At 36.7% G+C, this 16,826-nt stretch overlaps 1 protein-coding gene across 2 annotated transcripts in view; it reads right to left on the bottom strand.

Moving 5' to 3' along the window:
• USP45 (ubiquitin specific peptidase 45) overlaps nucleotides 1-16,826 on the bottom strand; it is a 71,663-nt gene that overhangs the window by 16,358 nt on the left and 38,479 nt on the right. For both annotated transcript variants that reach the window (XM_028104246.2, XM_028104248.2), the window contains 2 exons: nucleotides 16,344-16,431; nucleotides 342-423 (listed from right to left, as the gene is read on the bottom strand). In XM_028104246.2, the coding sequence (XP_027960047.1) occupies nucleotides 342-423; nucleotides 16,344-16,431 (170 nt within the window). Of the gene's footprint in view, nucleotides 1-341; nucleotides 424-16,343; nucleotides 16,432-16,826 lie in introns of those variants that run through there.

Genomic DNA, 16,826 nt, shown 5'->3' with positions numbered 1-16,826 from the left:
GTCAACTGCAAAATGACACAATATGATGAAACGGAACTCCCAGCGAGGCTGCTGCTTTCCACAGCTTTCAAGTCTCCCTTAGGATACTTCACATTAGGGTTATCAGTGTCAGTCTGTATATCTGATACTAGTTTTAGTTTTTAAAGTTCACATGGACGCATTCTAACATTTTCTTTCTATGATCCAGTAGGCTATCTTGGCAGCCACTGGAGTAAGTACACTCTCCTTTTAAGGCCACTACTTTACAGAATTAGTTCACATAATGCTCACTACTTTTTCCCCTGAAAAGAAACATAATCTTCTTCTGGGAGAAAGTTTTAACAGTGAATGAATTAACATACCTTTGACTTTTTTTCTAGTATCATCATCAGCAGTTTTAGTAGTCGGGTTGTTAAATGCTTTTAGAATGCTAGCTTGTATTCTCTATAAAACAAATAAGAATTTTGTAAGAATCCATATTTGAATGTATTCTTATAGGTTTAGAGTAAGTTCTCCCTCTTTTCCCTCCTCTCCCACACTCTACCACTCTGTCCCTAAAATGATGTGTCATTTTAATCAGGACAAAAAGTAACACAGAGACCATGTGGAATTTCTTATCTATTGAAGAAAAAATCTTACTATGTAAGAAGCTATTAAACTGGTCACTATGATCTTCATCTAGATTATTTATATTCCTATATGAGTAAAGTCCAGGACATCAAATAATTTCCACAGCAAGAAGAATACCCCAAATCTTGATCAGTTATCCTTTTATTTGAATTCAGTTGTCAATAATGATTATTAGTATTAAAGTCTCTAGCAGCTCTAAGGAAATGACAAGATTTGTATGTTTCCATAGCTCTTTATGTTTCAGGAAAAATCCAGTATCACAGAAAACTTTCAGAATGAAATAAAATCAGATTCCAAGAATAAAGACATTTGAGCTAACAAATTATCATCTTCTATACTAATTATGTCCCTCCTTAGTGGATGAATTTAATCTTCTCAAATTCACATTTTTACAGTGCATTGAGAGAAAAGCTTGTTAAAAAAAAAACATCTGGAGGATAATTAAGTAAAGTCTTAATCACAGGTTTTCATATGTGAGACCACTGTTTGACCTGGACTTGCTGAAAATGATACCTAATTCTGTTATTAAAAAAATATTAAAGAAAAATGAAACTCAAACTGCAGACTTGCCAGAGAATCATAAAAGTACTACATATCAGAATCCAGATACTTTCCACTGTTCAGAAAATTCACAGCCTTAAATATTTAAATCAATTGAAAAGAATAAAAACAAATTAAGCAGCCACGTCATAAATTTAGAAAAAGGATATCAAAGCTGAACGAAAGTAAATAACAAAACTCAACAAAAGAGTTAATGAAGATAAAAGTATATAAATTGAAGAGACTAATAAATGAATCAAAAGCTGATTTTTGGGTGGGGGATAAATAGACTTACTAGTCAATCTCAATCAAAGTAAGGATGAAAAGCATTAACATCACACCTAAGTAAAAGGAAACCACTAACAAAATTAAGGATATTTTAAGTAATCATGAGAGACTACTTTGCTCCACTCTCATGTAATTACATTTGAAAATTCAGAAAAAATTAGATAATTTTCCAGGAAATGAGTTCCAGAAGAGAGTACCTTCCAGCTTTCATGGGGCAGGTGAGTGGGCAGAGAAGAATGGTGTTACACAGTACTCCGTACAAAAAGTTCCAAGCCCTAACAATTTCATAGAGGAATGCCACTAAACATATATTCCAGAACATAAAAAAGGGAAGTCTCCAAATTATTTTCATGAAGCATAATACTGATATCAAAGCTGACAGAGAATATATACAACACACACCAACATCACGTATGAAAAAAAATTCTAAATAAAATACAGAAGCACATTAAAATAATACAGTATCATCAGGACTTTTGTCCTAGTAATGCAGGGATATTAGGAAATCTATTCATACAAGCCATCATATTAACAGATATAAGAAGCAAAACATTATTTAAGATTAAATCCCTTGATTTATTACTATTATTTAGGACTGTATTAATGTTTTAGTCAATGCATTGGATAGAAAAATAAATCTCAGAGTATAAAAATTATAAAGGAGATAAAATTATTTGCAGATGATATGACTTTTTACTTGGAAAAGCCAAAAGAACAAACTGAAAAGAAAAACTACTATAAATAATAAAATAATTTAATATGGGTTATATAAATATAATGAAGTCAACAGCCTTCACACACACAAACAAAAACCAGTTAGAAGCAATGGAAGAAAATGCCCCATTTTTAATAACAACTAAAAAGATAAAATAACGAATAAACTTAAGGAATGTGTAAGATCTAAATGAGGAAAACTTAAAAACACCACTGAAAGACACAAAAGAAAACTTGATCAAATGGAAAGACACACCATGTTCCTCAACAGGTCCTAAATAAACATTTCAATCTTGCCCCCTAAATTTATGCATTTAACATAATTCCAGTAAAAATAGCAATAGGTTTTTTTTTTAATGTGAGAGATTGAAGGGGGAGATTAGTCCTAAACTAGATATGGAGAAATAAATAAGAATAGCAATGAAGAATCAGGGGTGGGGGGAATAGGAGGGTAGTGATAGATGACTGGTCCCACTAGATTTATTAAAATGCATTAAAAAATGGGCAGAGGACCTGAAGAGACATTTTTCCAAAGAAGCCATACAGATGGTAGATAGACACATAAAAAGATGTTCAATATCAGTAGTCATAAGGGAAATACAAATCAAACCTGCCACGGGATATTACCTCACACCAGTCAGAATGGCTAGTATCAAAAAGACAAGAAATAACAAGTGTTGGTGAGGATGTGGGGAAAAAGGAACCCTTGTGCACTGTTGGTGGGAACATAAGTTTAGTGCAGCCACTATAGAAAACAGTATGGAGATTCCTCAAAAAATTAAAAATAGAAATACCATATGATCCAGTAGTTCCACTAGTGGGTATTTTTTTAAAGATTTATTTATTTACTTACTTACTTATTTGAGAGAGAGAGAGAGAGAGAGAGAGCAAGAGAGAGTACAAGCAGAGAGGAGAGAGAGAAGCAGGCTCCCCACGAGCAGGGAGCCCCATGTGGGGCTCGATCCCAGGACCCTGGGATCATGACCTGAACCGAAGACAGATGCTTAACTGACTGAGCCACCCAGGTGCCCCTCACTAGTGGGTATTTACCCAAAGAAAACAAAAACACTAATTTGAAAAAATATATGCACCCCTATGTTTATTGTAGTGTATTTACAATAGACAAGATATGGAAGCAACCACGTGCCCATCAATAGATGAATGAATAAAGAAAATGTTCTAATGGAACACACAATGCAATAATTAGTTGGCCATAAAAAGGAATGAGATCTTGCCATTTGCAAAAACATGAAGGGACCTGAAGGGTATTATGATAAGTGAAATAAGTCAGACAGAGAATGATAAATACCATAAGATCTCACTTATATATGGAATCTGGTACAGCACTCTGGAAAACAGTACGGAGGTGCCTCAAGAAGTTAAAAATAGGGCGCCTGGGTGGCTCAGTTGGTTAAGTGACTGCCTTCGGCTCAGGTCATGATCCTGGAGTGCCTGGATCGAGTCCCACATCAGGCTCCCTGCTCAGCGGGGAGTCTGCTTCTCCCTCTGACCCTCTTCCCTCTCGTGCTCTCTATCTCTCACTCTCTCTCTCAAATAAATAAATAAAATCTTAAAAAAAAAAAAAAGTTAGAAATAGAGCTACCCTATGACCCAGCAATTGCACTACTGGGTATTCACCCCAAAGACACAGACATAGTGAAAAGAAGGGGCACATGCACCCCAATGTTCATAGCAGCAATGTCCGCAATAGCCAAACTGTGGAAAGAGCCGAGATGCCCTTCAACAGACGAATGGATAAAGAAGATGTGGTCCATATATACAATGGAATATTACTCAGCCCTCAGAAAGGATGAATACCCAACTTTTACATCAACATGGATGGGACTGGAGGAGATTATGCTAAGTGAAATAAGTCAAGCAGAGAAAGTCAACTATCATATGGTTTCACTTATTTGTGGAACATAAGGAACAGCATGGAGGACCATAGGGACAGGGATGGAAATCTGAATGGGAAGAAATCAGAGAGGGCGGGGCGCCTGGGTGGCTCAGTCGTTAAGCGTCTGCCTTTGGCTCAGGTCATGATCCCGGGGTCCTGGGATCGAGCCTCTCATTGGGCTCCCTGCTCAGCGGGAAGCCTGCTTCTCCCTCTCCCACTCCCCCCTGCTTGTGTTCTCTCTCTCTCTCTCTCTCTCTCTGTCAAAATAAATAAAATCTTTAAAAAAAAAGAAAAGAAATCAGAGAGGGAGACAAACCATGAGAGACTCCTGACCCCGGAAACAAACTGAGGGTTACGGAAAGGGAGGTGGGTGGGGGGATGGGGTAACGAGACGATGGGCATTAGGGCGGGCACGTGATGTGATGGGCACTGGGTGTTGTGCACAACTAATGAATCACTGACCACTACATCAAAAACTAGTGATGTACTATATGTTGGCTAATTGAATTTAAATTAAAAAAATTCAGTGCCTTCATCATATTAATTTAAATAAAAGATTTCACTCATATGTGGAATCTAAAAAACAAAATGAACAAACAAACAGACTCTTAAATTCAGAGAACAAACTGGTGGTTGCCAGAGGGGAGGGAGTGAGAGGAAGGGCAAAACAGGTGGAGGAGATCAAGAGGTACGAACCTCCAGTTATAAGATAAATAAGTCACAGGATGGAAAGTTCAGCACAGGGAATATGGTCAATAATATTGTAATCATGTTGTATGGTGACAGATGGTGAGCACACTTATTAGGGTGAGCAATGAGTAATGTATACAACTTGCCAAATCAATGTTGGACACCTGAAACTAATATGTCAATTATACTTCAAAATATTAAAAAAAGGAAAAAACAATAAAATGAATAAATAGACTGCAGCATAAAAAAAGAAAGAGGGAAAGAGAAATGCAGTTCTGGAATGTGCTCTCTAGACTCTTTGCCCTTGGAAAGGATAGAGTGGAGTAAGATGATAAAGACAATGAATCTAGATTTTTTTTTTTAGTCCTTTTCAAAGGGAAGAAAGTGTATCAAGAAGCAGGTCCCACCAGCCATTAATGAAGAGATTTCATATGTAGAGAAAGTCTGTGACTGATGCATGAAAGGAAGAGAAAATATGCCAAAGTTTCCTTTGCAAGTTACTATTCCAAAAGATCCTCATCCCATCAAGTACATGACTCTGGACATAACAGAGCTTAAGGCAAAATAGGCAATATGGAGATCTAGACTTTCATAAAGAAAAAATGCATTAAAACCTTCATAATTTAAAGTACGATCCTAATAATCAAAAAGATAAGCAAACAGAATCAAGGGGAAGTTGAGAAATAAGCCCAAATACATATGAAAACTTAGTATAATTAGGGTGTTAACCAATTTAGTGGGAAAAGCATACTATACAGTGTGGATAACTGTAGGACAGTCAAATGGGAAAAAAGGAAATATTCTGGGAACAGGATAAACCTCAATAGATCAAGATTTAAATCTAAAAATGAATTATAAAGTACTAGGAGAAAACATGGGGAAATTCTTTTATAACCTAGGAGTGGGAACGCCTTTTTTACCCATGACTCAATATCCAGAAGGTTTTTAAAATGAAAAAGACTTAAATTCAAAACCAAAAAATTTTTAAACTTTTTACCTAAAAAAAAATATATCTGCCAAATTATAAGCAAAATCAAGACACAAATGACAAACTTGGAAATATATTCTCTCCCTAGTACACAAAAAGCTTTCAGAAATCAGCAAAGGATCAGAACTCAGCAGAAAAAGGGGCAAAAAATAAGAACAGAGGAAAAGATATTTAGCTTCATTCAAGGAGAAATGTATACTAAAACCGCCTGAGATGCATTTTTCTACCCAGCAGATTGGTAAAAATTAGAAAGTTTGACAAAACCGTCTTTTGGTGGGGCTGTGGGGAAAGAGACTCCCTTTACATGGCATGTAGCTAACAGAAGTGAAAATTATATGCCTATGGAGGATATCAAAATTACAAATGGATAGATCATTTGATCCAGCAATCTCATTTCTGTATGTATACAGATATACTAACATATGCAAAGTAACACAAATACCTTATTCATCACAGCATTACTCATAAAAACAAAAACACTGGAAACACGCACATAAGGATCACTAAGACACTGGTTTGATATGTTCAGGTAAAAAAAAAAGAGAGAGAGAGAGAGAGAAGCTTCCTATCTTCTGATATGGAAGAACTGTTACAATTAAGTGAAAAAAGACAAAACTGCAAAACTGCGGAAAATGTTCATATAGTATATGCCACCTTTTGAATAAAGAAAGGAGAAAAATACACACACAGCAGCACCAGCACCAGCACCACAGGAGAGCATAAACAAGAGAGACAACAGTTTACAGGCAACAGCCAGTGCGTGAGAGAGGCGAGAGAATTCCCAGAAGCAGTTAGAGGGTACTCCAAAACGACGCCCGTACACCCAATGTGGGAGGCAACCCACCCAAACTGAAGCAGTGAGACCAGGAGACAGACACACTGTCAACACTAAGATCCCCCGTGCTACTGTACCATGGTTGAAATCTGAGAACAGAATATATGGGGAATGAGCTGCTACTGTCCTTACTCTCTCCATGCTCTGCGGTGGATCAGCACAGTATACACATTACCTAACCCAAAGTTGTTCTGTTCTGACCTATTCCTGAGAGCAAAGAGGTGGGTCATGATGAACTCAGAAGCAGAAAATACAGAGCAGCCTTTAACGTCTTTGGATCAGAGAGCTAGCACCTGGTCTCTCCTCTAACTCTGTCAGTTGCTTTGACAAGCATGGCTCAGAACACATTCGTGATCTTGCCCACTGACTTCCCCCAGAAAGAACTCTTAGAAATTCTGGGACCCCAAAGCCAAACTATGTTCCAGAGATTCTCTCAGTCCCTCTTCTTTTGGGAGCCTTCATCCAATAATGGCAATAGGTTTGTGCTTGCTAACCAGTTATGCAAAACTAAACAATCTATTGTTTAAGCATACATAGATCACTCTCAAAACTATAAGACAATGAAATGATCACTGTAAAAGTAAAAAAAAAGTCATTTCCTCTGATGAGGAAGACATGTTTGAAAAGAAAGAACAGGTGGCTTCTATGGCACTAAAAACATTCTATTTTTTTTTAACTCTGGGTGTGATGGTGAGGAAGGTTTCTAGGTGGCTTCTATGGCACTAAAAACATTCTATTTTTTTTTAACTCTGGGTGTGATGGTGAGGAAGGTTTCTAGTGGTAACCGACTTTTCTTTATATTATGCTTTAAACTGTATATATATATCTGCATACATTCTTCTGTGTGTAGGATACATTTCATGGTAAGTGTCTGATACCTTCCCCCAATAATTGTGAAACTGAGTTTCATTTATTAACCGGCCTAAGATCAGCACATTATATTTCCTAGAACTGCTCACTATTCTCTTCAAGTGTATTTTGAAAGTTGATACAAGATTCAAAAACTTAAATATATACAAAGTAGGGTATAAAAGTAAACATACAGCAATCTGTGCCATGTCATACTATCTTGAAATATATGTGAAGAAAATCAAAATCATAAAATATGTCCCAAAAGCTATTAAATAGTGAAATAATCTCCAATTCAGACACAATAAATTTGAAAACTGATATAATTCAGATACTGTCCGAGCTAAAGTTGACTTTTATACCTTCAAAAAAGAATTTATTGAATGAAAATAAATTAAATGGTATGAATTCCATGCAGGAGAATGGACTTAAATAAAGATTCCAATAAATACCATATTCACCTGTAAATAGTTAGTATAACTGTAAAAAGCCTCTCCAGCTAGCAAAGATAAAGAACTCTAAACCAAGTTATAAGTCTATAAATTCATTTTACAATTTGAATATTTTACTAATTCAAACATGACTTTCAATATGATTTAACGAGTCTTGGCCATTTTCTGAAATGTAAACTATAATGTCAAACTCTTAAAAAAGAATAAAAACAATGGAGTTGTTTAAATTATTAACTTTTAAACTATTAGACATTTGCTTTTTTATTGTATCTTAGCCACAAATTTATATTCTCTAAACTGTTAAAGGAGTTAATTAATAGGTAATTCATCAAGTTGAATAAAATAAATGAGTTTAGGTCTATCTACAGCCTCTCATTGTTGAGAGTCATGCTTTGAACCATTTAAATTAAAAAAAAAAGACACACACACACATACACACACACACACACTTTGGCCAGGAAGCTGCTAACAACTGCAGCACATTAATCAATTAGCAGTGTCAAGGTTCAACTATTTCAAATCTCCACCATAAACTTCTTTCAAAAATAAGAATACATAACACTCATGGCTTAAAAGTTAGCTGAGACAGTCTGCCTTTAAAATAGTCCTAACCAGTAATGTATCAGTGATATATCTTTGGAAATAAAAATGTAGTATTGTTAATTTGGTGAGAGCTCAAATTAAAAGCAAAATAGTGAAGAAGCACATACCTTGCAAGCTGAAAAGACTGCCTGTAAAAGAAGTTCTTACAGTAAATTTGATTTTATTTTGTCCATGAAAAATGTACAATTTTTGCACAAATGATCCCTTTAGCACTCTATTTGGCAAGAGCATGGTATAGCCCTCAACTTTACAGTCATAAGAAAAAAACTTCAATGAAACATTATGGAAGGGGGTCAGTAGTTTGTAATCATTACCACAAGATTCTGGTGGCAGACATAACGCGGGAGCCTTTCTTCAATCAAAACACACATGGCAATGACAAACTACAACGGCAGCACGATTACCAGCTGTGGGGTTCCCAGGCCCGACAATGCAGCTCCTGCGCGGGGACTCACTGTAACTGACTGCACCACTGTCCTTGCTTACGAGACTGAATAAATCCACGGACTTGACATTTTAATTTTGCCACACTATCTAAAGCCCTCAAATAGGGGAAGATAAGAGCTTTCAATAAGCCATGTTTCCCCCTGTACTGCCTGAGTTTTTAAGATACTGTGAATCTTAATGCACCATTATGACAAAACAATAATTTAATTGTAATAAAGAATGCCATCAAGTAAAATAGGGGAAAAATGATAGAAACAGATTTTATAGTTTTATCTTAATATCGACAGAGAAAAACAATGTAGAGAGGTAATTTTTAATTCCATTTACAATGATACAGGACCATGCAGTAAACATATTCTTACAAATCATACTGGAAAAACAATCATTCTGGAAACTGACAGTCTGAATTAATCTTTAACTCCTATATCATCTGTAGGCTCAGAAGCATCAATACACATTTATCATTTAAGATACAAGTTTTGTTATATCTCTCCCCAGCTTGCTGCCTTGTAAATCCCTTCACTGATTTTTAAAAACAAATTACAGGTAAAACATAATGTAGTATTATCCTGTCAATTTATCAGTTCATTCAAATTATAACATATTCAAAATAATTGCAAATCCCCAAGAAACTAGGTAGTATAACTTATTTAAGAACCTGCTTTTTTCCAATTCAAATTCTCAACAAAAATTGCCCATTTAAAGTACAGAAAACTTATTCAACAAACATTCACCAAGCACCTACTATGTGCAAGGCACATGGGATACAGAGAGTCATTCCGTGAGATTACAATCTAAGAGAGGTGATAAAAACATAATTTAAATAGAAGATGATAGGGTTCATAATTGAAATATATAGAGTATATCCAGGAGGGAAAGATCCAGGAGGGAAAATGGTGGTAGAGTAGGAGGATCATAGGCTCCCTTTGTCTCATGAATACAACTAGATAATTACCAATCATCCTAAATACCCCAGAAATCAACCGGAAGACTGGCAGAACAAACCCCACAACTAAAGTTAGAGAAAAGGACACACTGAAGAAGGTAGGAAGCGCAGAGACCTGGTTTGGGAGAGAAACAGCTCATGGCCACTAAAGTGGTGAGGTAACTGTGGTTCTGGAGAAGGGTGAGAGACTAGTGCACAGGGGAGTACGAAGAGAAAATGAATCCCCATAGCAACTGGCTTGGAAAGCAAGAGGGCCCAAATTTTGTAAGTTCTGGCAACCAATGGGGCTTAAAACCTGGAATTTTAAAGGTCCAGAGGGCTTGGCTGGGATAGAACCCAGAGGTTACTGCACTGCTGTTGGAGAAAAGGCAGGCAAACAGCACATGGGCATACAGTGTGGAAACAGTGATCTGAAGAGCACCTGGGGCACACAGTAGGGAGGTTCTTTGCTCATCTTGGAGTGCATCCCAGAAAGACAGCATTCATGGAGACACCCCTCCGGGAACAAAGGAACTGGTAGGCCCCATTTTCCTCCCCGCCCCCCATAGCATAAGCACAAAGCCACCTGCAGGAGCCACTCCCTACCTAACTTTCTTACACCAACATCCACCGCCCCCCCGCCCCCCCACAGAACTGCCCTTCTAAATTCACATTTGCCTTTGTCCCAGGGCGGTGGGTCCCCTCCCCCAGACCAGCCCAACGCCCTGCCCACACCCCATCTCCCCACATGGGAATTTTGCAGGGCCTTAATTCTGGCAGCAGTGGCAACAGGTTTCAGCACAAACAAACCAGAGCACATCTAATTAAAACTTGCCACATTTGAGAGGCAAATGGCTTTCCAAATGGCTGGCTCAGTTGTAAGGACATGTGACTCTTCATCTTGGAGTTGTGAGTTTGAGCTCCACACTGGATGTAGAGATTACTTAAAACAAAACAAAACAAAACAAATCTTGCCACACTCAGACCAGGGACCAGACACTGCCCACAACAGACACAGAGCGTATCTGCAGATGACTGGCCTCAGAGATAAAATGGCCAGGACACAACAGTAGATGGCACACAGCACACGCTGGTGACACTCCTTGAAGTGCCAGGCCCTAGGTAATGGGACATTATATGATAAGCACTACAGGACCTCCTCATAAGGCTGTTACCCTCAAGAACAGGAGGACATAGAGCTGACTTTTTTTTTTTTAAGATTTTATTTATTTATTTGACAGAAGGGGGCACAGCGAGAGAGGGAACACAAGAACACAAGAAGTAGGGGGAGTGGGAGAGGGAGAAGCAGGCTTCCTGCAGAGCAGGGAGCCTGATGCGGGGCTCGATCCCAGGACCCTGGGATCATGACCTGAGCCGAAGGCAGGCGCTTAACAACTGAGCCACCCAGGCGCTCCCAGAGCTGACCTTCTTAACACACAGAAACAGGCACAGGGACTTAGATAAAATGAGAAGACAGAAGTTTGTCCCAAATGAAACAACAGGACAAGGCCATAGCCAGAGATCTAAGTGAAACAAATCAGAGTAACATCCCTGATGGAGTATTTAAAGCAATGATCATAAAGACATTCATGGGACTTGAGTAAGGAGTAGAAGACACCAGTAAGACCGTTAACACAGAGATTAAAAAGAGCCAATCAGAGATGAAGAGAGCAATAAATGAGATTAGAAACACACCTGATGCAACAAACAGCAGGCTAGAAGAATCAGAGGAACGAATTAATGACCTAGAAGATAAAATAATGGAAACTAATCAAGCTGAACAAAAGAGAGAATTACACAACACAAGAACAGACTTCGGGAACTCTGATTCCATCTAACATAATAACATTCATATTATAGGATCCCAGAAGAAGAAGAGAGAGAAAAGGAGGCAGAATATTTATTTGAAGAAATAATAGCTGAAAACTTCCCTACTCTGGAGATGGAAACAAATATCCAGATTCAAGAGGCACAGAGAAGGCCCAAGAAAATAAACAAAAGCAGATCCACACCAAGACATATTGTAATTAAATGGGCAAAATATAGTGATAAAAAAATTTAAAAGGACAAAAAAAAAAAAAAGACAGTTACATACAAGGGAAACCCCATAAGGCTATTAGGGGATTTTTCAGCAGACATTTTCCAAGACATGATCCATTCAAAGTGCTGAATGGGAAAAATCTGCAGCCAAGAACACTGTATCCAGCAAGGCTATCATTCAAAACAGGAGAGGAAAAAAAAAGTTTCCTAGACAAACAAAAAAATAAAGGAGTTTCTGACCACTAAACCAGCCCTGTAAGAAATATTAAAGGGAACTCTTTGAATGGAAAGGAGAGACCAAAAGTGACAGTATGAAGGTAAGAAACAAAAAAGCAGTAAAAATTAGTATTTCTGTAAAAAAAAAAAATCAGTCAAAGAGCTCAGAAAATAAAAAGATATAAAATATGATATCACATACCTAAAACATGGGAAGGAGAGGAGTAATGAACGGGTTCAACTTAAATGACCATCAACTTCATATAGACTGCTACACGCAGAAGATGTTATATACAAACCTAACGGTAACCGTAAGTAAAAAAACCACTAAAAATATGCAAAAAATAAGGAGAAAGAAATCATATCACTAAATATATCACTAGAGAAATAGATCACTACCAAAAACCAGCAAACCACGAAAAACAGAAAGACAAGAAAGGATCAGAGAAAATCTTCAGAAACAACTACAAAACAATACAATAGCAATAAATACATATCAATAATTACTTTGAATGTAAACAGACTTAATCACTTCAAAAGACACAGAGTGACAGAATGGATTAAAAAAAAAAAAAACAAGACCCATCCAAATGCTATCTATAGGAGACTCATTTCAGATCTAAAGACACCTGCAGATTGAGGGTGAGGGATGGAGAAACATTTATCACCCATATGGATGTCAAAAGAAAGCCAGGGTAGCAATACTTATATCGGACAAAATAGAATCCAAAACAGAGACTAGAACAAAAGACAAAAAAGGACACTATATAATCATAAAGGGGACAACCCAACAAAAAGATATAATAATTGTAAATATTTATGCACCCACATGGGAGCACCCACATACATAAGAGTGCATAACAAACATAAAGGAACTAATCAATAATAATACAATAATGGTAGGGGACTTTAACACCCACACTTACATCAATGGACAGATTATCTAAACAAAAAAATCAACAAGGAAACAATGGCTTTGGATGACACACTGGACCAGATGGAATTAACAGATATATGCAGAACATTCCATCCTAAATCAGCTGAATAGACATTCTTTTCAAGCGCATATGGAACATTCTCCAGAACAGATCATATATTAGGCCACAAAACAAGCTGAAACAAACTCAAGATCAAAGTCATACCATGCATCTTTTCTGACCACAATTCTATGAAACTAGAAATTAACCACAAGAAAAATCTGGAAAGACCACAAATACATGGAGGTCAAATAACATGCTACTAAACAATGAATGGGTCAACCAGTAAATAAAAGAAGAAATAAAAAAAATAGATAGAAACAAATAAAAATAAAATCACCACAGTCCAAAACTTTTGGGATACAGCAAAAGCAGTTCTAAGAGGGAAGTTTATAGCAGTATTTGCCTACCTCAAGAAGCCAAAAAAAATCTCAAATAAAAACCTAACCTTACACCTAAGGAGCTAGAAAAAAGAACAACAAATAAAACCTAAAACCAGCAGAAGGAAGTAAATAATAAAGATTGGAGCATATATAAATGATAGAGAAACTAAAAAAACAATATAACAGCTCAGTGAAACTGGAGCTGGTTCTCTGAAAAAAAAAAAATCAATAAAATTGATAAACCTCTAGCCAGACTTATCAAGAAAAAAAGATAAGGGACTCAAATAAAATTACAAAGGAGAGAGGAGAAATAACATCACCACAAAAATACAAACAATTATAGAAGACTAGTATGTAAAACTATATGCCAACAAACTGGACAACCTAGAAAAATAAATTCCTAGAAACATAAAAACTACCAAAACTGAAACAGGAAGAAATAGAAAATTTGAACAGATAACCAGCAAAGAAATTGAATCAGTAATCAAAAGACTCCCAACAAACAAAAGTCCAGGACCAGATTGGTTCACAGGTGAACTGAACCAAACATTTCAAGAGTTAATATCTATTCTTTCCAAACTAACCCCCAAAAAAATAGAAAAGGAAGGAAAATTTCCAAATTCATTCTATGAGGCCAGCATTACCCTGATACCAAAACCAGATAAAGACACCACAAAAAAAGAGAACTACAGGCCAATACCTCTGATGAACATAGAAGCAAAAATCCTCAACAAAATACTAGCAAACCAAATCAACAACACATTAAAAAAAAAAAAATTCATTGTGATCAAATGGGATTTATTCCTGGATTGCAAGGGTGGTTCAATATTTGCAAATCAAGCAACATGATACATCACGTCAATAAGCAAAGGATAAGAACCATATGATTATTTCAATAGAGGCAGAAAAAGCATCTGACAAAATACAACATCCATTCATGATAAAAACTCTCAACAAAGTAGGTTTAGAGGGGATATACCTCAGCATAATGAAGGCCATAATATGAAAAACCCACAGCTAATATCATCCTTAATGGGGGAAAAACAGAGCTTTTCCCCAAGGTCAGGAACAAGACAAGGATGTCCACTCTCACCATTTTTATTCAACTGAAGTTCTAGCCACAGTAATCAGACAACAAAAAGAAATAAAAGGCATCCAAATTGGTAAGGAAGTGGTCAAACATTCACTATTTGCAGCCGACATGACACTATATATAGAAAATCTGAAAGACCCCACCAAAAAACTGCTAGAACTGATAAATGAATTGAGTAAAGTCGCAGGACACAAATCAATATACAGAAATCTGTTGCATTTCTATACACCAATAATGAAGCAGAATAAAGAAAATAATCCCGGGGCGCCTGGGTGGCTCAGTCACTTAAGCGACCAACTCAATTTTGGTCATGAAATCAGGGTCCTAGGATCAAGCCCCGTGTCAGGCTCACCGCTCAGCAGGGAGTCTGCTTCTCTCCTTCTCCCTCTTCCTCTGCCCTTCCCCCACCTCGCACGTGCATGTGCGAGCTCCCTCTCAAATAAATAAATCTTAAAAAAAAATCCCATTTATAATTGCATCAAAAATAAGATACTGAGGAATAAACCTAACCGAAAAGGTGAAAGACCTGTATTCTGAAAATTTTAACACACTGATGGAAGAAATTGAAGATGACACAAAGAAATGGAAAGACATTCCATCCTCATGGATTGGAAGAATAAATATTGTTAAAATGTCTATACTACCCAAAGCAATCTACAGAACCCTAACTCTCTCTTCACTGAAAGCTAGACTACTACAACATTACAATTGAAGATTTAAAAAAAAAAAAAAAAAGAGGAAGGTCCACATTGCCTAGTAACATGGTAACAGCTACCACAAGCATATGAGTACTTCATTTTCATATGGTTGCTTTACCACATATTAACATAGATTAAGAAGTATACTTACTTTGAATGGAAAACTGGATTTCACCTATTATGACAATTGTGATTGACAGGGCCTGCCTGCAGTGCTAAGTTGAGAATGATTCTGAGGCTGAATCCAGACTCAGTAGAACTGTTATGAAGGATTAATAATGTCCACTATGAGTGAAAAAGGGAGAATGAGGGTATGTACTATGTACTTGACATCTTTAATATCTTGCATTTTCTCTGAAAAATTGTATGCCATTTGCAGGACTTCAATAAAAAAAGATCAATTTCACTCACTTAATATTAAAGTCAACTACCACCCAATCGATTAAGGGATAGTATTACAATGAACACTAGGGAAATCTATCCAGACCCTGAGCCATTCCTTCCTTTCTCAGAAACATTCCCTGATCCAGGAGGCTGGGATCCTCCTTCCCTTGTTACAAGTGACTGATCCCTGAGTGGATCCTAATCCAACACGGGGTAACAAAGTTTCTCTCTTGGGAATTCAGAATTAGAATTCACAAACAGCCAGTTTTGTTTTTATATATGCAGAACTGCAACATATGCAAAATATGGAGATCATGTGCTACCATTCAGAGAGAGAAGCACAGAAACAATTCAGTCTGTGGGGAGATGAATAAAGAAAATCTACAGAGCCAGAGAAACCAGGGAAATTAGGAGAGTATTCTCTGGATTCCTGAGAATCTTCCTGTCCCTAGATTCTTAGATTCTCTTTTCCTTAAGCTAGCTTGAGTTGATTTATTTATAGACAAAGGGTATTAACTAATAAAGGATAATAGGGTTGCAAAGGCTAGGAGAAAATATTCTTTTAGAAGAAGAGGCCAAAAAATATATAAAGGAATAAACAGAAAAAAAATCAAATTACTTCTTAACCTACATTAAAATGATGGTAGAAATTAATTCCTTCAGTTTTGTACCGTCTTCTTAAAGAGTATATGTGATAAACTTAACAAAACCTGACCTTTGTTTCTTCTGTCCTCACTGCATCCAGCAGATAATGCAGAAGCTCCTGACTGTCCTGTTGCTGGAAACTTTTAAATCGGGGGGCCCTATGATTTAAAAACAAAACAGGAAAGAAAAAAAGATAATTTCATCAACAATATATTACTACCATCTAAAATCATTTTTAAATAGCATATAGTCAAAGATTCAATTTAGTCCTACTAAGTTTTTCTACTAAGTTGAAATACCAGATATGGTCACTATTCCAATTAGGATGAGATCTTAAGTACACAGAGAATAATATGGCTATCATTTATCAAGCAACTACTACATGCAAGCACAGTACATATGTTAAGCTTTACATATGTCAAGTCCTAAAATCCTTAAACAAGCTTGGGATGCCCTATTTTCTCCAGCTTATATACAAGGGCTTAGAGGGATTATTTATAGAATTTGCAAGGTCACATAGCAAGCAAAAAAACAGTATTCAAACCCAAGCCAC

Source organism: Eumetopias jubatus, unplaced genomic scaffold, assembly GCF_037043125.1.
Source record: "Eumetopias jubatus isolate StellerSeaLion01/CBP00866 unplaced genomic scaffold, mEumJub1_p1.0 scaffold_6, whole genome shotgun sequence".
Lineage (NCBI taxonomy): Eukaryota > Metazoa > Chordata > Mammalia > Carnivora > Otariidae > Eumetopias > Eumetopias jubatus.
This window is presented reverse-complemented; position numbering and strand designations above follow the sequence as displayed.